This window comes from Neophocaena asiaeorientalis, unplaced genomic scaffold, assembly GCF_003031525.2.
Source record: "Neophocaena asiaeorientalis asiaeorientalis breed wild unplaced genomic scaffold, Neophocaena_asiaeorientalis_V1.1 scaffold567, whole genome shotgun sequence".
NCBI classification, from domain to species: Eukaryota; Metazoa; Chordata; class Mammalia; order Artiodactyla; family Phocoenidae; genus Neophocaena; species Neophocaena asiaeorientalis.
In genome coordinates, this window is record NW_020173728.1 from 1,411,096 (window position 1) to 1,434,171 (window position 23,076).

A 23,076-nucleotide genomic window follows, 5' to 3' on the forward strand; every position below is an offset into this window, starting at 1 on the left:
GGGGGGGGTGGGGGGGGGGGGGGTGGGGGGGGGGGCGGAGAAAAGAAGAAAGAAAAGTAGAATTGTGCTTTAAAACCCCCTGCAAAGGAGAATCTGGAACAAGTAAAGCACCTGGCTGCTCACAAAGGTTCCAGCATGAAACACCCAGCTGTTGCTGCTCTGGAAGCAACACAGTCGAGGTACTGGCCCAAAGAAAGCCTCCTAGATGGACAAACCACCCCAGGGGAGCCACCCCAGCCCCTGGCCAGTGCACGCGCGAGGCCTACACCACTATCACTTCCAAGCAGAATTCCATTCTGAACTGAAAGAAAGGTGGCATCCCTAGTCAATCTGCATTAAGTCCCCCTTTTATCTCTTAAAAACCAAATTAGTAGCGGTCAAACTGAGAACAATGCTGAGGAGGTTTCCCGTTGGTCATTAGATATTCAGAACCTGAATGGAAACTCAGGAAGCTCATTGCCACACAATCCACAGGAAACAGGGCCAGGATCCCTAGTCTAGGCCCAGAATAACTTCTGAATCACTATGCAGACTGTACACCACCAGAAAATCTAAATCGGAGGAGGGAAAACCAGAAATTCTTACAAGACAGCAAACCACCGGTGCAGTTTACCTCTACAGAGAAACTTAAAATACACTATACGATTTTCAATGAGTTACGAGAAAGCAATCTACCGAAAGTAAAACCAACATTTTGGCCACTTTTCCTGATGATTACTTTGTTAAACTTGTAGTCCATAACTATTCAGATACTGCACAAAACTTAGGTCAGTGAAAATTGGTTAAAATGTTCCCAGAAGTATTATATTTTAGTGTCTTATTATACAAAACTAGCTAATATAGCAAAGGTCAAAAGAAATACAGTACATTTCATTTGGACACCTGTCTAGCTCTGTACTTCACATGTCCCAGAATCACTGTGGTCACCCTGGAAACATGCCTCTTTTTAACATAAAAACTTAATTCCATGATTCTGGTTGCATGGTGTCTCTTTATATATGATGTCATCACAGAACACACTCTCCATGGTACTAATAAAAGCTTCCACACAGGATCCCTAATAAATATAAAATTGAATGAAGATAATAAAAAAACACATTTACATTAAGAAAAGCTTTCAGAAATGTTTATCTTAATGTTTTATGAAAAATAAAGTCAGGGAAAAAGCTGGTATATTTCCTCCCAGGAACAGTATTAAGTGGAGGGAAAGTCCTCACCATCAGGAAATACATGTTCACTAGATCCAAATACGCTGCGTGTTAGATTAAGCACACCAGTATTTCTAAGTAGAATTGGAATGTAATGTTCACTAAGTGTAAATGCTTTTGGAGAGGGGGAGCCCTTCTCAGTAGTCTAATTGTATACCTGTAAATGTCTAGAAAAACAGCCAGAGCTCCTACCCCACCAATTCTGGTATGCCAGGTGCTGCCCACTCTGTTTTGCTTTCACTATTTCTCACCTCCAGGACAACTTTTTTTTTTCCATACAACAAACTCAGCACATGCAAAAACTATAGTTTTTTGTTAAAAACCTAAGCAAATTGTGTTAAGACTTTAAAATATCTCTTGCTTTTAACCCAAGAAGGAAAGGACTGAAGACAAATTTCAAGGCTACCTTTAAACAAATCTCTTCATGTGGCTCTGAGCAATATATATGGCCCTTAAGTGTTCATAAAGCAGAAATACTTCCTGGCTGAGAAGTAGAATGTAAAACAAACTTATTATCATTCACTTGTATGGCTCTAAAAGAAGATCCATTTGAGAGGGAGAAAAAAAAATCTGAGATAGTGAATTGCACTTCACAAAGGTACAAGCAAGAGAGAGAGAAAAAAAATGACAGCTAATTTTTTCCTGTGGTCTTTAAAAACATATCCCTTTTCTAGAGCTCTACAGCCACAGAAACCAAGGCTTCACCCATAGCTCCTCAAGTGACAATTTACCTAATCAGCGTAGCAATCATGGAAAAGATTCCATGTTTACTGATTGCACTAATCAAAAATCACTTTTCAAATGCAGCTAACTGACAAGTTTACCGACTGAAATGAAGAGAAGTGACATGTCATGTTCTCCAGGTTGCAGACGCGAACGCTTTATTCATGCTGAGCACCTGGGGCTGCACTCGACTCTGACAAGTTCCCAGTACCTGGACAATCACCCGTCAGCCAAAAACGGACACATCAAAGACTGACAGTGAGAAATGCCTGCAGCAGACACTCAACAGAGCTGGAAGTATGACCAATGGCTCTCCTTGATGTAACTCTGCCCCACATGAAAAACCAGCTATGATATTGATACTACAAATATTTTAAAAGACTGACTAAACAGTTTAGATCTCAATTTTACTAAAATTATTTCCAAACAAATTTTTTTTTTTTTTTTTTTTTTGCGGTACGCGGGCCTCTCACTGTTGTGGCCCTCTCCCGTTGCGGAGCACAGGCTCCGGATGCGCAGGCTCAGCGGCCATGGCTCACGGGCCCAGCCGCTCTGCGGCATGTGGGATCTTCCCGGACCAGGGCACGAACCCGTGTCCCCTGCATCAGCAGGCGGACTCTCAACCACTGCACCACTAGGGAAGCCCTCTAAACAAATTTTGAAGTTCAAAATTCTATAAAGAGGAATGCTGATCTTTTATCACTGAATACTTTCACAGTATCTACTATGTGCCAGGCACTGTTTCAAGTACTTAATAACTTAAACTCACTTACTGTGAATATTTTGTGAGATGGGTGTTCTCTGTACCATTTTAGACATGAGGAAAGGGAGTACTGACAAAAGCCTGCCTGAGGTCACAAGGCTAATAAGGGTGGAGGGAAAGCCAGGACTACCCCCCCCAACACACTATGCTGCTCCACGGTTCACGTGCACTTGTGCTGTCAGCTGAGGTGACTCTTCATGTTATTTTATGTCAGAAGGACCAGGAGAGCTGCCTCCTCAACCAGGAGGCTCAGAAGCTCAGGGTCTCAAGAAGGCAAGACCGGGGATCTCTGCAAACTACTTTCAATATTTCCAAAGTTTAGAATTCACATGACTACACCCACCCAATTAAGACAGGAAGGAAAAATAAACATACTTTATTAACACATGCACTTCAGGAGTAAGCATCTTGACATACAGATTCATGGGGAGAAAATAAAAGATCTTGGGTAAAACATCTGGAATCACTGCTTTTTTTTTAATACAATTTTTACATTCACTTTATTAGTAATTTAATGTGGAAACAGTTAAACATTAGAAAATAATTCTTTTTGACATCTGACATTTTTTTTGAAAATCCATAATTACGTTTTTCTGTTTTGTTAGTTCATTTGTATCCATTTTAATTTTTTAAATTTTTTTGAATTTCATTTTATTTTTTTTAATACAACAGGTTCTTATTAGTTATCTATTTTATACATATTAGTGTATATATGTCAATCCCAATCTCCCAATTCATCCCACCACAACCCCCCGCCCCGGAATCACTGCTCTTCTTAAACGGGTAATACTACCTTAAAACACTTTGTATTCAAAAAAGATATGTAAATATAAATGTAAACGTAAGGAATCAAATACAAATTAGAAGAGAAAATACACAGAGAGAGATGAATGGATAGACAGATGGCTCAACGGATGGATGGATGGACTGGTTGGCATATACACAAGGGTTAGGTCTGTCTGCATAAATATGAAATCTAGAGGTCACAAGAGACCATGAAATAAATATGCCAGAAAAATATTAATGACAGTAAACTAAAAAAAAAAAAAAAAAAAGAAAAGAAAAACCAAATCTTCTGTTGAGCCACATGTAAAGTGTATTGGGGAAAACATCCCAGAACATGGAATTTCCTTTCTTGACAGTTGGCAGCATTTGTCTGTGCTTATCATACAACTGTGACCAGTTTACTACCATGAAACAACTATTCTAGATTAGGCCGATTATTTCTCCAACACATCTCTTACAAAGGTATCAGGGAATACTGTGTCAAATGACATGGTTGCCTTCTAGGAAGTCCAATCTCACAACCCCAGGTTTTTCTAGGTTCTCGTATAACCAAGGGCAATTAGAAATCTTTAACCTATCGCAATCCTGCTTAAACTTTTACACTTCTGGCTTATACGGATATGATTCCCAATTTCCTCTCTCCCGAGCAGGTATCAGATCCTTATCGCCACCTCCAGGCAGATGGCATCAATGTCTTCAGGCATTTCAACTTCCACACAAATCAGAACTATCATGTTCTTCCATCTTCCTCCATCCTCCTGTGCTGCCAAACTCTCTAGTCCCCCAGGTGCCCTCAGTGCACAAGGAGCCTCATCTGGAATCTTCTCTCTCCTGCACTTCGCACGTTCAACTACGCAGCCCTTTAGCGCCTCCATTCCCACCTTCTCCACTTGGAATCCACTTTGCCACAGATCAGTCCAGACTTTCACCGTCTCTCCCTAAACAGAACCACCACCAAGTCTTTCCACAAGCAAGTTGTGGTTCTAGAAATGAGATGTAGCCGCACGTTTTTTTTTGCTTTAAAAAGTTTTTAAAAACTCTTGCCAAAAAAGAGATAGAAGAATTCAGTGGTTTGTGTGAGTCTAAGGATTAAGACATGACAACAAGCTCACAGTAACCCTTATTAGAGAACAAAAATGTAGGAAACACTTTCTAACTTGTTTTATGAGGCCAGACACGTGAAGAAAGCTATAAACTAATCTTTCATAACACAGAGATGAAAAAATAACCCACACTATACTGACACACGCACACAAAATTGATATATCACAAACAATTAGGCTTATTCCAGTAATGCCAGGTTAGCTTAACAGTCAAAAATCAATCTGTGTACATTCACCATGTAACAGAAGGAAACAAACAAACATTACCATCTCAAGAAATGGAGGAAAAGCATTTGATAAAATTCAATACCCACTAGAAACAAGGAATAGAAGGAAACTCCTTCTATAAGTGAAAAAACTATAGCAAATATCATATTTAATGGTGAAATATTACAAGTTTTCCCCTTAAGACTGGGAATGAAACAAGGATGCCCACCATCACCACTTACACTGACTCACACTGGAGGTCCCAGGCAGTGCAATAAAACAAAAAGACCAAAAGACATCGAGATTAGAAAATGAATATATAGAACTGTCACAACTCACAGAGGACATGACTGAGTAGGGAAAAAATCCAAAAGAACATACAAACTTTCGGAATACACGAATTTTAGTGAAGTTGTCGGATAAAGTCAATATTTAAAAATCAACTCTTTATATATACAAGCAACAGGAAAATGACATTTAGAAGATATTACTTACAAAAACATCAAAATACATGAAATATCTACAAATTTTTTTTGTCCTCGGTTTTTTATTGTGATGATTCAAGACCCAGAGAAAAGCTACAAGAGCACAAGGAGTTCCCACATGCGCCTTACCCACTTTCCCCAAATGCTGGCTCATCAGATGACACTAAAAGGAAAAGGCAAGTTTTCAAGTGGAAAAAGATACTTCCAATACAAAAAACCCCCAAACAAACTCATAACCAGACTATAAAAGAACTCCTACAAAGTAAAAAGAAAAAGGTAGACAACCCTGTAGAAAAATGGACAAAAGACCCAAACAAGCACATCACCAAAAAAGATAATCCAAGCAGTCAATAAACATGAAAAGTTGCTCCAAGTCACCAAGAAGAGGCTAATTCAACGTGAGTGAGCTTCCACTACCCGTCCCACAGAGTGGCTAAAAGCGAACAGGCTGACAACACCAGGGGCTGGTTAGAGCAGGGAGCAGCTGGACCTCCCCCACACTGCTGCGGGGATGTAAACCGGGCCGTGTCTGGCACTTCTCACGAAAGGTGACCGTGCACATAGCCCTGACCCTGCAGTTCTGGGAACGGACCCACCAGAAGCGTTTACAACACGCACCAGGACGTGAGAGCTTCACAGCGGTCCATTCCAGGCACCCCCAAGCTGGGGACCAACTCCACACTATCCCAACTGGACAGATAAATGACGGTCAGTCACAAAATGGGACACAGGAAGCAATGAGAACAAATGAACTCGCGCTACAGCGACAGGCGGATAAATCTCAGAAGCAAAACATCCAACTAAAAGGGGCAAATTTAAAAAGGGTAACGGTGTTAAGAGACTGTTAGATACTACGTTAAAAAAAATAAAAAGACAAAACTAATCTATGGAAGTCAGGTTGCCTTTAATGGGCAGGGGCAGTGCCTGGGGGAGTCAGGACACAATGGGGGGCTTCTTGGGCACCAGTAACTTTTTAATTAATTAATTTATTTGGTTGCATTGGGTCTTAGTCGCGGCAGGCAGGCTCCCTAGTTGAGACAAAGCGGGCTCCTTAGTTGCGGCTCGCCCGCTCCCCGGTTGTGGCATGCAAACTCTTAGTTGAGACACGCATGCGGGATCTAGTTCCCGGGCCACGGATCGAACCCAGGCCCCCTGCATTGGGAGCGTGGAGTCTTAAGCATAGCACCACCAGGGAAGTCCCAACTTTCTGTTTCTTGATCTGAGTGGTGGTTACATGACTGTGATCATTTCATAAAAATTAAACTGTAGGGCTTCCCTGGTGGCGCAGTGGTTGAGAGTCCACCTGCCGATGAGGGGGACACGGGTTCGTGCCCCGGTCCGGGAAGATCCCACATGCTGCGGAGCGGCTGGGCCCGTGAGCCATGGCCGCTGAGCCTGCGCGTCCGGAGCCTGTGCTCCGCAACGGGAGAGGCCACAACAGTGAGAGGCCCGCGTACCGCAAAAAAATAAAAATAAAAAAAATTGAAACTGTACGTTTATGATTTGGCACTTTATGTATGTTACATTTTAATAAAAAGTATATGTGAAAACATGTATAATAACCTAATTTTCAAAAATTGCATATATGAAGAATTAACAGAAGAAACACTGCTTACTTCACGATCATGGATTTATTCGTTTTTAAAATGTTTTACTATTATACACCATCTTTTATTTAACTAACATGTATTACAGTTAACATACATTGAAAACATCAGTTAAAAAAAAATCAGCCTCCCTACCTTCATAATCAGTTCCAATGCATACTCTGTGACTAATTTTATATTCTAAGCTTAATGCCACCTGACTACTTGCGGTGTACTTCAAGCTCATTATTTTCTCTCAGCCTGGAGTATTCCAAATTCCCCCTTGTTGGCTCAATTTAAATATCGCATCCTGGTTGATTTTTTTCCATAAACTTTTTCACTCCTCCCATCCCCACCCCCTTTGAAAAGATATGTTAAATACAATGAGAGTCCCAGCACTGATCCTCAGGTGACTCAATGTTTACAAGTCACCAGGCAGAGAGGGCCACTTGTTTCTTGCTCAAAGTGAATCCCTACTTCACAAAGCATATTTCCTATTTTTTAATGATGTAATTAAAGAGATTCTAAGTGGAACAGATTCTAATCAAAGTTTCTAATCAAAGCTTCTTTGTAAGTATAAACAAATTTTATCTAATTAAGTGCTATAAAACAGCAAATGACGAGTTAGTCAAAGTAATAAAAGGGAAGAGGGGACCTCACTATTTTAAATAAAATGCCCAGATGCTGACAAGAGTTGTCTGTTTCCACAAAAGGCAAACTAAGGACTCTAGAATTGCAGGCCCTGAAGGGTATGAAATTCTTTACCTCTGGTATGACCTTGATAAATAAAAGAACTTTCTGACTTCTTTCTCTTACTGTTGGGGCAGGATCCTGCAGGGTGGAAGGGGACCTCGGATGCAGTACTTGGATTTATATGAATCCCACACTGAGTGAATTTCGGGGAAGAGACTCCATGACTTTTACAGATTCTCATATGGCCTATGATTCCCTGATTAAGCACCACTGATCTAGGCAATATTTCCCCAAGTGTGGTACATGTCACAGGTGGTACAGAAGATGATTTTCTGGGGGTCCATGAACAAGCTTGTTCTCTTCGTGGTTGTATTCATTTTGATGTATATTTGAAAAAATACAGCAAGCACATCAAAACCATAATGTATTGATACACTTTACAAATTAAAAATAAGTCAATTTAAGTTAGTGGGAAAAAAAGACTTCAAAGTTTTAAGTAAGATGTCCAGGTGCCATCTGGATAAACTATGGTGGCAGCAGGCCAGCAACTGTGCCTTAGGAAACAGGAGGTGGAAGGAAGCCACTTAACACAGAGCACGTGTGCTTTCACCTCTGCTACTCAAACCTCTTGCCACACCTCGGAAAGTCTACTCAATGCAACAACCTCAGAAATTCCCCACAACCATGGTCTTGAGAAGTACTGGCTAAACTAATCCACAGAGATTATACCTGGTTCTAGCACTTGCATCTCATTTTGTCCCCGTATTTGGAAGCTGTGATACCAGTAGAGATAGAAATAAATGGCAAAGAGCCACAAGGAAAAAGGAACTGATAAAGAACGTCCGAGTAAACAGCTGGCTTTAACAATTAGCTGGAGATGCTCTCACCGCTCACTGGTGAGATCTCAGGGCACAGATAACTCCTACAAAGTGATTAGACTTTTCTGTTGTATGTGGTACATGTTGATACATATTCCGCATGCATTACAAATGGAAATACTCAGAAATGCTATTTGCTAAATTTTCGGGGGAAAGCAGCTGAGGAACTACTGTAACCAAGCAGATCTCCAAGAAGCCCATTAAACCCTGTGCTCCTTCTGTGCTTCCTTCACTAAATAGAATAAAACCGCTGAAGTCCACAGATTTCATGGTGGAGTCTAACAATGCGCCATTCAGTGTCATTAAGCCACACAGAGAGACACGCAGACAGACAGACAAGACAGAACACAGTGAAAACAGGACCCTGAGAGGAGACCATCAGAACTCCTTTCTTACAGGGCTTCAGGTTAAAAATGGTTTTGTAACTAAATCAGCATGAAAACAATACTAAGTACAAAGCATAAATATTTCCCAACAATCCTCACTTTAATCTGGTTCTTTCTTTGACAGGTGTAACTGGTTTAAAAGGAGTTCTAAGGGTTCTCTGCAATAGAGTAGCCCTTCCTGTTTTTTCTAAATTTAATTTTTATCAACTATTTGAAACATTCAGAAAAAAACTTAAATGCTACGACATTTGGATTTAACAAATGTTAGCATCTTGCCGCATTGTCTCCCTCCTCCCCACGCAGGGGCTGACTGGTGGGGCAGCAACCAGACAACCCGGAATGCAGAAGCACAGGCTTCACAAAGGAAGGGCTCTGAGAACTTGGCAAGTGACCTACACTTCCCTGAAAATGAGCCCGGCCACAGAGCTCAGACACAACAGTTAATGGGGATACAGTTTAAAATTAATACAAAGTCCGAAGCCCAACACTCAACTATTTTCTCCGATTTCCACTGCAATCCAAATGCCATATAATCACTTTCACAGTTAACATTTCTGATTCACTTCTGCCCACAAAACAAGTTATAAGGGGTCAAGGAAAGGCCACAGTCTTCACAGAACCACAAGGTTAAAGGCATATTTCTACCTAAAGCAATGCCTGTCTTTTATGTTAGGCAGTTACTAAGATACGATTTGAATTAAGAAACAGATACTGTTGTCTTTCAAGTAATTCCAATTCCATGTCTACTGCACCTGATTTAATTGCCCCATTACCTGTATTAATGGAATAAACAGGAGCTTGTTTCGCATACCTTTTTCTGCATATGTTCACCCAGAAGCAGATTTAGAAATGAAAATAAGAAATCCAATTCATATTATTCAATTAACTATATACAGATAAGATAAAAATATCTGAAAGTCTGTATGAAGTATTCTCTTATAATTCTTCTAAACATTATGTTTTTAAGTCCACTATGTCTGCACTGACATAATAAATCTTTTTAGTAATGAAGATCAGAAGCCACCCTTTGTTGCAGTACTTAATTTAGCAGGTAAAATAATCCATTACTGAAAACTTACTTGACATAAGCTTTGGAATCTGGGCTTGTCCTCTCAACAGTGGCCGGTACAAGTTTCCCTGGTAAGTCGCAGGTGGTGGTGCAGCATTGCTGTAAACGCCAGTTCCAGAGCCTCTGGGCATAACATGGCTATAAAAGGACCCCCCACCCAGCAAAACAATTATATAGACATATATCCAACACATAATAAATAAACGTTAGCAGCCGTCTTTGTACTACTAGATCTGATTAAGACAATGCAAATTTAAAAGATTTATAATGGACAAAGTTCAAAACAATACCCGATAATGGTGACAGCAAATATTCACTTAACACACCAAAGATTTTTAATAATCATGTAAATATCTATTACTTTATGCAAAAAATAATCTGAGTCTATTTCTCTTTTTTTGCATTGTATTTTGTTTTGTCCTCAAAAACCCATGCTGTTGCTATCACTATGCAGTTGACCCTTGAACAACGTGCGTTTGAACTGTGCAGGTCGACTTATAGGTGGATTGTTTGCAATAGTAAATACTAGAGTCCTATACAATCCACGGTTGAGGATTTTCGACTGCTCAGAGGGTCAGTGCCCCTAACCCCAGAGATGTTCAAGGGTCAACTGTATATACTACTACTCTATATCTTACTATTTTCAGTTTACTACTGATATATCAAACATTTCCCTATATCTTTCATAGTCTTCCTAGGTGTTAACATCTATACCTATAGAATATTTACATGTTGATATCTCATATTACTAAACTAGTCCACCATTTAGTACCAGCAGTATAGACAACAATGCCTAGAGAGATCTGGGCATATAACTAGGCTCCTCTAAAATATCTTCTCAGGATAAATTCCAATAAGCAGGAATCTGGATCAAAAGTTCAGAGTACCTTCAGAACTTAAAACTCTATTTAGAGGTATTTCTATGTTGCTTTCCAAAATGGCTGAAATAATGCAAAAAAGAAATCTTTTAAGAATATTTTAGATTTGCATTTCTTTTACTATTAAGAATGAAGACGACCGAACCACCACAGTAGAAACTATGCTAAGCAGTTAACCCCACAACAACTTCATGAGTTAAGTAGGTGTGACTGTGATTCCCATTTTACACACAGGAAACGGAGGCACAGGGCGGTGCAGTAACGTGAACAAACATATCAAGTGGTAGACAAGGCATCTGATCCAGACGCTTAGGATCCAAAGCCCATGACCCCACTGTCCCTTACTAGCCACTGTATAAAGTACACGCTGCTGATGGTAACCTACTGCCTAAATCCCATTTTGAATCTTAAGGTTTTCCTATGAATTGGAAATATCTATTTATGAGTTATCATCATTAATTCATAGATGATAACTCATTAATATTTACCCCAGCACACTGCTCTTTTTATCCCAGCTTTATGTGTTACCGTTTCAAAGCTCCCTCTTCTATATACGGTTGTCTCCCTAACTAGGAAAAAGGCAATTTGATAGCTAATAAGGGCAAAGGATAAAAATCAGAAATTCACAGCAGAGGAGATACAAATGGCCAGCAGACATCTTAAAAGAGACTCAACCTGACTAACAGGCCAGGAAACACATTAAGGCAGCACGGAGACATCAGTGCTTGGGTACAAGCCCCGGAGGTGATGGCTCTGCTCAGAGGTACTGGGGACACCCGGACATGAACTCGGCCAGAACTTTCTTGAGGATAAAGAGCACGTTTTATTCTTTTGAAATAACGGTCTTCTAGACAGCAAAATCTCTTAAGAGAAAATAACGGAATTCTCAAGCAACACATAAAGCAATATACAGACCAAAGAAACAGAAGTGAATTTTAAAAAATGAAGAAAAGCAGAAAAGTATCAAAGTCATTAAAATATCTGCAAAATTGTTGTATTTAATTAAATATTAAATATTTGTGGCATAAATGCTGACTTAATGCTTTGTGGAAGACCCAGAAAAAGCGAAATACACACACAGAGAAACCTACCACTCACCCCAAAGCCCTGAAGGCCGCTGGATCCAGGTGGACGGGCCGCCGGTCCCGGTTAAAGCCGAGCTGGGGCTTCCACTGCCGCCCATTGCTGGATTTCTCCCAGTCGCCAGGTTTCAGTACCGGTGCAGGTTTTCTAACCATTTGAAAATACAAAATTTAGTTATAGGGATGAACTTCGTTTATACAAAATAAACCTGGAGAGTTTTATAAATGCATTGTTGTTTACCTTGCTCCCGGAAGCATTATGGCTTTAAAAATGTAATCTTCAGCAAACTGTGGGTCTTTAAAATTAATACTAGAAGAGAACAATACACAATTTAGTGATTATACTGGATTAGCCTCGCTTAACTATCGTGTAAACTCAGGTACTTTTCACCGTTATTTTATTTAAGTTTTTTTTTTTGGCCTCACTGCGTGGCTTGCACGATCTCAGTTCCCCCACCAGGGACTGAACCTGGGCCCCGGCAGTGGAAGCCTGGAATCATAACCACTAGGCCACCAAGGAACTAGGCACTTTTGACCTTTAAACAGAATAACTAAAATTCAAATGTTCTCCAAAAATGATCTTAGTCACTGGATTTTGCCAAATTGCCAAATGGCTAAACATCTTCCTCACCAAACTGCCACTAATTTCCAGGATGGCCCTTGTGTAACTTTCTGTGCAAGAGTCATGTTCAAGCTAATTGTGAGTGATCACAGAGAAATAACAGACACTGCCTGCCCAACTCTTGAGAAATTCCAGTATAATATCAGAGACAGGTCCAAGAGGTTTCCAACAACAAAAAATAGAAAACACCTTTCACTTTGTTCAGGCCATGGCAAAGACCCTCCCTCTGGCATCTTCGAGAAGATCAGCTCTTGTTACAAGAAAGATGCAAACAACAACAGAAACATTTGCAAAATCAAAAGAGAACACAAACAATCCATAGGGGAAAAAACACAAAACCTCCCAGTTGGAAGCCTATATCCTGCTCTACTAATGTGTGTTTCTGTGATAATGTAACAGTCACCATTTGAACACTACACAAAGGCTGTACATTCAGACTAACAAGCTTGGCCAAACTCCTTTCTGGTGGGGGGGGGGGTGTGTGTGTGCAGGCACCTCCCAAAGCACACAAGTCTTCCTTCTGACACAGCAAGGTCTCTTCTAGGACTCTGGATACACGCCTGGTTTATACTTAAGGATGCTCATAACATCAGTATTCATAATGTTGAAAAACTGTAAAACCTAAGTGTATGGACAATAGTGGACTGGTTAAAGAAACTATGGTTCTTTCTAAAAACGGTATCCTCAATTGATATTTTTTAAAATGTAGTAACAAAATACTTAATGACATGGGAAAATTACACATGCAACAGACTAGACACACATTCACCAAAAGGTTACTTGTACATTCAACCATTTCCTTTCCTTCTTTTTGCTTTTTTATATTCTCCAAAGATCCTCCAAAGATTACAGATTACAGTTGCAATCAGTGAAAAAAGGTTTTATTGAACTGGTTGACATTTTAGATAGCTAACTTTTTTTCTTCTTCAAATACTGCCACTTAAAATAATTAAGGCCCATCTGTTATAGAGAAATTTTCGTTGCAGTAGGATTTAACTGTCTATTTTAAGTACACAAAAATAGTTTCATTTATAATAAAGATGCTATAAGCTCAAGAACAGCTGAACAACACGTCATTTATTCAATCTGTTCCTCTTACAAACTCACTCTTCACCGCAACTGTCTTTATCTCAGATGTTCTCTATTCCAGATGGCTTAGGGCAGGGCCAGGCACAACAGGCAGTATGAAAGGTTTAAGAGCGTGAAAGAGAAAGAGATAGGTATCTGTTAGGGCTTTGCAGATACATAGTAAAGAGAGAAAACTGGGGACTTCACTGGCGGTCCAGTGGTTAGGACTCCAAGCTTCTACTGCAGGGGGGCACAGGTTCGATCCCTGGTCGGGGAACTAAGATCTCACAAGCCACGTGGAGTGGCCAAAAAAAAAAAAAAAAAAAAAGAGAGAGAGAGAGAGAAATCTGGTGATAAAGCAAGACTTGCAACTAAAGTATCTCAAAATACTTCTCTTAGTGTCAGCAGGCCTTTTCGGCAGTTTACCAAACAAATTTTCAGAGTGCCCACTGCATACACGGTCTCACGGTGGGATCAGGGGCACAAACACTGACCAAGCACGGAGCCTGCCTCCCCTTCTAATAGGGGAAATAGACAGAAAAGGTTTAATAACAGTTTAATAAGGAAGAAAGTGGAAAAGGCAACAACAGGCACAGGAAAGACGCTGAATCAAAGCATGTGAGTGCACATGCCTTCCACACACACGCCCTTGTGAGTGTGGGCTAAATGCATGTATGTATGGTGGAGGGGGGCCTTTCACCTGGGACCAAGGAAGACAGCACCCAACAGGCTATGGTTGAAGGTGGGACAGGACTGGCTGCAGGCTGGAACAGACATGGAAAGGGGTAGCTCCGTTTAATTGGCGCAGCCTTCTCAATGGGGATCTGGGAGAGAAGTAACAAGCCCTACAAAAAATGATTTGAGTGACTACATACATTCTCAGTTCTCCCAAGGAAGATACATAACCAGTGCCATTCTGAAGGCACAGGATACAAACTGGTTCATTACATGCAGTAAATGCTTTAAGTTCTCAAGACTTAATTCTCAGGTGGGATCCCGGTTGAGAAGGGCTGAACTGGAATGAAAAAGTATGTGAACAGAAGTGGGCAGTAAGACGGCCTGGTTGAACTGGAATGTTGTCATGAAGGGCTTGTTCTGACCACAACGTAAGGCCACTTCAAGTTGTCAGAGAGTAAAAGCAATCCAAGATGCAATTCAGAAAGAACCACCCGGCCACACTGCATTAGAAAGATGGGGTGAGAACCAAAAGGAGGTCACAGTCCTAGCCTAGGGAATGCTGGGCGAGCTAAAGAAATGGCAGGGCTGGAGCTGGAAGGAAGATCATGCTTAGGTGAGGGCTCTAGGGGAACACCTGCAAGGCGCACACAGAAAGAGCTGAAACTAAGAAGTGAAAGAAACAGCCAAGTAACAAGCTCCCAGGGAGAAGAGAGAATCCCAGGTCATAGGGATAAATTCTCTCGAAAGACAACGGTTACAAGAGGTTTAATAAGAGAGCTGAAGGTAATGTTTGAGAAAACAAATCCATTTATTCATCAAATATGTGCAGTTTATTATATGTCAATTATTCCTCAATAAAACTGTTTTTAAAATTCCATTATTCATGTTCATGCTCTGAAAGGGAAAACACTTCCAAGCTAATAAGAAAACAATCTCCTGTATCTCTCCCACTTCCCCTCAGAACTACACTCAACAGAGTGATCTTATACTTAATATGGTTCAAGCCACTGGGAGACAGAAAAGGAGTATTTAAAAATAAGTTTGGAGGTCCCCCACTGAAGGGACAAGGGACACAACTTATGATCTGAAAGATTAAAGCATTCATTCCCCTTGGATCTTTGAGAACAATTTGAAGACTTATTGTCTCCTAGAAAGAGTTAAGCTTTTACTGGTTGTGAGCTTTTTTTGTATTTTAATTTGTTCCCCAAAATATATACTAAGAACTATTATGTTTCTAGAAACTAAAGTAACAACAGAAGCTAAAGCACAACTCTACTGCACTTTTTTCCAATGTGATAACATCAGCCACAACTTAAACTTCCTAAAAGTAAAACAGACTTAGGCAGGAACCCATTAGGCAAAGGTCCAAAGGGTAACTTTTTATTTGGATCCAAACTTTCAAAGTGCCTTTGGTTTTTTTCAGGTTAACGTAATTCAAATTTTTATAGGTAGAGCATTAAAAATAATGGAAATAATTCCATTATACTAAAATATATAAATAAAAATAACGGGGGAAAAATATAGATTACTCTGAGAAATTCCCACCATTAGAAACAAGAGGCATTAATTGTGGAGAGTTTACTGGGGAGGGAAAGCAGTAATATGGAGATAAAGTCAGAAGCACCCTCAGGGAGGAGACGAGTTAACAGAACCACCTCTGGACCCAACAGGCTGCCCGGCTAAGGTCAGAGAACGGTGCGTAGATTCATATTGTTTCATCTAACTGGTGAACAGGGGAGGGGGTTTAACCACTCTCTCGAGGTGGAACAGCGCCGACTCAGCCAGCATAAGCTTCTACCCTCCAGACCAGCTCCGACGAGGGCTTGTACAGTAGATCCCCTCCTTGGTAGGTAACCTCCCTATTATTTTAATCAATTGTCTTCATAAACACACTGAGGACAATATAAATTAAAAATTTTAAACCTAAGCATAGTTGTAAAGTAAGGAAACTGAACAGTGCTTTTATTTTTATCACAAGTAGCACTTTAGACACTTTGCAGCAAAGTCTCAATAGAAAAAAACCAGAATGCACAACACCTTTTCCAATTCCATTCACTTTAAGAATTATCCTTAGAAACGCTATTTAAGTACTACTGTTGTTTGAGAGTGCTAGGACACATTACAAAGAAAGCAGAAAACTCCAGAAATCTTTTCATTTTTACCTTTCCCTGATACATTCCATAATTAATGCTCAATCAGCAAACCACTGCAAACTGTTCACGATTCATATACTTGACATTTTAAAGCACTTAAAGAGTTTATAGGACTTAACAATGTCTTTTCTGACATCCTATCAGAAGAGGTTAACCAGTTGTGTCCTATGAAGTATTACAGGAAGTGAAAGTTAAACCCTCCCAAGTGTTCCCAACCATCAACTCTGTTACTGATTCCGTGTGTCCTCCACTTCTTCAGGTTTTGGATCTCAAGTTACCTGCTTGCCAACCATGAGTCTTACAAACACGGCAGTAATGGTCATTACATTAAAAATCTATCTTCACGTACATCCACATTTTAAAAACATCTCCTTGAAGACAGAAAACATTCTATCCCTTGCCTGATCCATCCAAAAGTGAACACAGAACGTTTGAGAAGCAGTCCTCTGAAGAAGTAAGTCTGGGCTCTTAGAAGAATCTGGCAAACACAGGTTCCAACACTATGAAAGCCAAGCTTTTACATGGGTTTAGAAGGATGCCAGGTGCCATGAGAGAAAAAGAGAAATCTGACAATGCTACTAATGAAAACATCTCTAAAGATTACATAAACCCAAATTACCTTTGAGAAGAGAAGAAAAGCAATGAAGGGTAGGCAAAGGGAAGAGCATTCCAAGCACTGGGAGGAAGGCACAGAGATGAGTGGGACACGGAAGGGACCAGCCTGGAGAGCAAGGAGGAGGTGTCCCTGAGGAGCTGTGGGCACTCAGGCGCAGAGCACGGCTCCACCAAATTAGGGCAGGAACCAAAGATCGCCGAGGGGTGGCAGTGTTTAAGAAAGATGAGACAACAGATTCAGTGGGAAGGAAGGTGGCATAAAAAAAAAATCAGCTGGGAGAGCACTACGGTAATCCAGGAGGAGCGAGTACAGAACAGGCTCACTGGGAAAAGCCAGATAGGAAACATAATTGGGAAGAAAAAAATATTCCAGAGCAGTGGTGTAGGTACATGGAGTCCTGTAAAGTGAGAAGCCAAAGCTCCTAAATCTGGGCATCTGGGGGAACAGGAGGTCGAGGGACAGAACGGAGAGATGGGCAAGGAGGCGTGTGAGGGGCGCAGAACAAAGTAGCCAGTGAGGACACAGAGTCCGAGGTGAGACCAAGGGGGTGTGCATGCATCTACTCCCCCAGATGGATAGAAAATTGTGCTGCTACACCAGGAAGATAACTTTTTTGTAATTTAAAAATCATATACAGGTTTTATATGTTTAAATTTGACAAAGAATTATTCTAAAATACTATGCTAAGCAAATTACAATGGTGGAGGAAGAGCAGACTGAGGAAAATTCAGGGAGATAGCTCAGCTCTGTTCAAAGTTAAACTACTACTATGTTGAACGATTTATGGAATCAGAATTGGAAAAAAAAATCCTAGGTAACTGCTGATTGTATTCTTTAAGAATCCTTCTATGAATTTAAGATACTTCAATAACTTCTAAAATATACTTTCTCAATACTACAGATAAGACCTAACACGATGGGAAGAATCTACCTAAAGGCAATGTGAGGAAGCAACTTCTCAAACATGGAATGCAATACCAGATGCAAGCAAACAGAGAAGGGGGAAAATATCAAGAGTCAAAACAGAACTGGCAGCTGACTATGGAAGCTACCTTTTCAGATTTTTTGTTTATAAAGCAAAAATAACACTGGGCTACACAAGAAACCCTGAAACAAACACACGCAAAACTACAGTAAACTTTATCTCAGCCTCAACATGACCCCTCAGAGAAAACACTGAAAATCACCTCATACGGTAAGAGTTAACACTTTGGTCTTTCACGAAATCTCTAGGAAATCAACTCAATTAAGTCAATTTTATTATGAAGTTATATTCAATATATACCTGAATATACAGCTGAATCTCAGATTTCTTTCATAAATTAATAAATCTTGTAAAAACAGTGGATACCAAACAACACCAAAGGCCATTTCAGGCTCAGAAATCACCACCACCATATCATCATACAAACAAAAACTCCAGGATGTCAAGTTTGTAACTCTTCCCTTGTGCAAGTCTCTATCCTAATTAGATAGTTAAGAAGAATTAACTATTTCTAGAGGGCTGTGAAGGAAGACCCTTGAGAACATGCTGAGAAATTGAGGAGCACAGCAAACAGAGAGGACAGGTGGGAGTTAACTGGCCTGAAGCTCGGCTGGGAGCCAAAGACCCCAGGGGTTAATACACAGAGTCCACACTGGCTCTGCCGCAGCCAGACTGTTTGTGGTGGGCACAGCAGCTTGGCTTACGGTTCTGAATCCCACCCTTAACAAAAGAGCCCACAGACAAAGAGCCAGGACAAATTATGTGCAAAGATAAACAAAAATTGTGGGTAGAGATAAATAAAGGCAACTAGTTTAGGAAGATTTTCCAAATTCACAATGGTTTTCTTTAAGTAAAAGCCTTTCTAGAATGGCAGTTGCTATCTAAATCCATGAAAGACAGGAAAATAAACATGCTTATACGTCACATTGAGAAATTTAAGTAAAATCCAAAATATTCCCTGAGAATGAGAGAAATAATAACGTGTGGGAAAGGAGTATTCAGGAACAGCTTTTACAAAATCCTTGAATTACTAGAATATTTGCCCTACTCTCATCTAAAGACTGAAAACAAAAACATAAACCCTGCCATCAAGATTAGTAACTACATACAACAGTTACATAAATGAGTAGTAAGTTTGATTTTTATCTAAATAGCTATATTTTACATACTCAGTAGAAAATGCTGTCACCATTGAAGAAATGAAGTATACGTTTTCCAGATAGCAGAAATTAGCCCCTTAAGTTTTAAATTGTTGATTAAAAAATTCCACAAATTCGTCTATCTCATCTTAACCAAAATAAAGTATATTAACAGTTTTGTTTTTAAACTCAGCAGGGCCACGACCATAAATGTAATAAACAGTCTTACAATACGGTGAATCTGTGTGGGCCTCTGGGGTGAAGAGGTCTGTTTGCACATACACAGCAAACTACTCCTGGAAACTCCTACTTTCTACCTCCCACTTTTCTAATCCAGGAAGAATCAGAGGTTGTTAGGGGAAACCAGAAAGCAGAGAAGCAAGCTTGTTAAATCAGTAACCTTAACAATATACATAATTTAAAGTCAAGAGGCTCTACTAGGAGGTCTGCAACACAGGGACTCTCCAATCTCAAAGCACTGCTGGAATAACAGCTACCATTTCCTGGTGAACCAGTCTTCTGAAACTTATCTGCAAGTTCAGAGCTGCATTCTGGGCAAATGTCAGCAGTTTGGAGAAACTTACCTGATCGCAGCGTTCTGTGTCAGATCCCTTAACATGGGAACAGGAGAACATACTATTCTAAAAAGAAACAAGAGAAGAACCATCTATTTGTGAATCGTAACCTTTTGGATAAGTGGAAGCAAGATGTTGCTATGTTTCTGAGGAATCGTTAAAATGCACCAGCAAAACAATATAATCGTATATATCTTTAAAAAAGGGCCTTGTCTTCTTTGCTTGTAATCTCACTAACAGAAAACAATGGGCAAAGGGCTTTTATCAGAATTTGTAAAGAATACCTACAAACCAAAAAGGGGGAGGTGGGGGGACAGATAACAGAAAAACACAACAGGTACTTCATAAATGAGGAAAACCAAATAGTTAAGAGATATACCATATGGCATTCAATTTCATTAGTAATCAGAGAAATACAACTGTCAACCACAAGATCCCAACAAGCATCCACCAAATTGACAAAAAGTAAGGTCGTGACAATCCCAAGAGTTTACAAGAACAGAGCAATAGGATCTCTCACAAACTGACAGAGATTATAAAATAGTGTAATCACTTTGGAAAACCCCCTGATATTATCTAGCAAAGATGAAGATACACATATTTTATGACCCGCAATTCTATTCCTGGATCTATACACCCTTGAGCAGCAGTTCTCAAACTCTGATCTCAGAGCCCCTTTACACTCTTATCAATTGAGGACCCCAAAGAACTTCTGTTCGTGTTGGTTATATCTGTCAATATTTACCTATTAAAAATTAAAACTAAGAAATTTTTTAAACACTAATTTAAAGATAATACTAATAAACCTATTATTGAAAACCTAATAAGACAATTTAGTAATAAACCTACCATTAATTTATATAACATTTTGATGAAAAAACACTATATTTTACAAAGCAAAACAAAAACAAATGAGAAGAATGTTACTGTTTTAACTTTCTTTAATACATGGCTTAGTATCTATCTTAATAGCTGGATTCTGTTATCCGCTTCTGATTCAATCTCTTGAGGTATCACACTACATTTAGCCTCTGGAAAACTCCACCATACACTCAAGGGAGGAAAAGAGAAAGGCAAACAGCATCATAACACCTTAGTATTATTATGAAAATAGGTTTGACCTTGCGGATTGCCCCAAGAGCTGGGCTTTGACCCCAAGTCTTTTTTTAGTCCAGGGGTATTCTGTTTTGTTTTCTCACTACTTTCTCATTATTACTAGAAAATAAAACATTTAGGCAACAAAGTAAAAATGCTAACTATACATCCTCCCAATCGCTTCAATTATATACAATGAATTCTTACTGATCTGGAAGAATGGCTTCTTCATCCAAAGAAAACTTTCCTTGAATCCCATGGCATAGTTCAGGTGGTACATCCACTGACTGTGGAAAAACACAGCCCTGATTATACACCCGAAAGATTGGAAAGCAGGGACTAAAACATATGCTTGTTCGTCAACGTTCACAGCAGTAACATTCCTAACAGCTAAAAGGTGGAAACCACTGAAGTCCCCATCAACAGATGAGTGGATAAACAAAATGTAGCGTATACACACAATGGAATACTATTCAACCATAAAAGGAAGGAAATTCTGACACAAGATGGCTGAACCTTGAAAAACTATGCTAAGCCAAGTGAGCCAGACACAAGAGGACAAATACTACTATATGATGCGACTTACGTGAGGTATCAAGATTAGACAAATTCATAGAGTCAGAAAGAAGAAGAGAGGTTACCAGAGGCTGGGAGGAGGGGAGGATGGAGAGGCAGTGTTTAATGTTGTTTAATGGGTACAGAGTTTCTGATGGGGAAGATGAAGTTCTGGAAACGGACAGCTGGCGGCAGTTGCACAACTTTGTACATGGTCTTAATGACACAGAATTACACACTTAAAAATGCTTAAAATGGTAAATCATGTTTATATTTTACCAAATTTAAAAAGGGTATTCCTGATTAATTAACCAAATAAATATACTGTTTAAAAACACTTCATGTTGGAAGGGGGACCGTACCTCTGTGGAACCTGTCTTGTACAGCTCTAAAAGGAAGTCGTGCAGTGGGTGATGTTTCCCCACAAATAAGACATCGCCTCCAAGACTGTTTCTTCTAGCTGGGGGGAAAGTAGGAAAAGAATAAGGATCAAACAATTATATCTGCAAGAGCAATTTTTATGACAACAAAATTAAAAGATGCATCTAAATTTTAAAAACTTCAAGTCTGTGAAAAATAATTTAACAATAGGTCTAAATAGGTGGTATGTCTCTGCAGAAGAAAAAAAACTTTGATGATAAGGTTTCAAAAATCAATGACTATCAAAAAAAATTACTAAAATATACCTGAATTATTATGGGATTGCAAGATAAGGGTCAGAGTTTTCTTATTTATACAGAACTCAATTTCTTATTATAAGAAACAAACATTCCCTGAGGAAACACTAATTTTATCATCTGAGAACAAAAATTATCCTAAGGATGGTTGATGGAGATATTATTTCTATAGGTTTGTTACACTGGTATTAAATAAATTTTCCAATTGAGCCCAGCCTTGCAATTTCCCAATATTTTAACTGTCAGTATTAATGACAAAATCCCACTTTTTGTGAAAAATAACATTTCAAGTTAACACTCTGAGAGCAAATGCTTTTGACTCAACTTAACCTTCAAGCAAAGTTATTGTTATTTGGGGGGTAGGGGAGGAGGAAGGGAAGAAGGGAGATGGAGGAAATCTAATACTTATAACTTAAAAGTTTCATTTACTATTCAATTTACAGATAATAAATTTTAAGAAACAAATTTAACTTTTGTTACAAAGAAGTAAAATCAGTGATTTTGCCCCCTTTGTGAAAAATTCACAAATGAAAAAAAAAGGTCTAATTTTTTTTTTTTTTGCGGTACACGGGCCTCTCCCGCTGCGGAGCACAGGCTCCAGACGCGCAGGCTCAGCGGCCATGGCTCACGGGCCCAGCCGCTCTGCGGCATGTGGGATCTTCCCAGACCGGGGCACGAACCCGTGTCCCCTGCATCGGCAGGCGGACTCTCAACAACTGCGCCACCAGGGAAGCCCAAAAGGTCTAATTTTATAAGGAAACGTGAAGTCTGTGTCCCACAGACTCACTGCTGCCTGAGTGGGGCGTTGGCCTTACTCTCTTCAGGGGTGAGGTCCGGGTACACCTCTTCCAGGGCAGCTCGCAGTCTTCGCTCATCCACGAACGGCAACAGAGCCACACCTGGGGACATAAACGCACACCAACCGCCCAGCTATTAGGGTCACCTAAATTCCAACTGGTCCAAATGAACATTTCTAGTAGAATATCCCTGCTAATATAAAAACATTTGGGAACTGAACTCTAATCTTTAGCCAAAATTCAAATGTAGAAGAAAAAATTCCAAATTT

The 23,076-nt window shown here is 39.8% G+C and overlaps 1 protein-coding gene across 2 annotated transcripts in view; it reads right to left on the reverse strand.

Annotated features, from left to right (window-relative positions):
- The window catches only part of XRN2 (5'-3' exoribonuclease 2), a 79,519-nt gene that overhangs the window by 9,262 nt on the left and 47,181 nt on the right, over window positions 1-23,076 (reverse strand). For both annotated transcript variants that reach the window (XM_024750783.1, XM_024750784.1), the window contains exons 21-27: window positions 22,826-22,909; window positions 21,696-21,793; window positions 20,986-21,065; window positions 19,693-19,749; window positions 12,089-12,157; window positions 11,864-11,995; window positions 9,898-10,025 (exon numbers count right to left, since the gene is read on the reverse strand). In XM_024750783.1, the coding sequence (XP_024606551.1) occupies window positions 9,898-10,025; window positions 11,864-11,995; window positions 12,089-12,157; window positions 19,693-19,749; window positions 20,986-21,065; window positions 21,696-21,793; window positions 22,826-22,909 (648 nt within the window). The remainder of the gene's footprint in view (window positions 1-9,897; window positions 10,026-11,863; window positions 11,996-12,088; window positions 12,158-19,692; window positions 19,750-20,985; window positions 21,066-21,695; window positions 21,794-22,825; window positions 22,910-23,076) is intronic.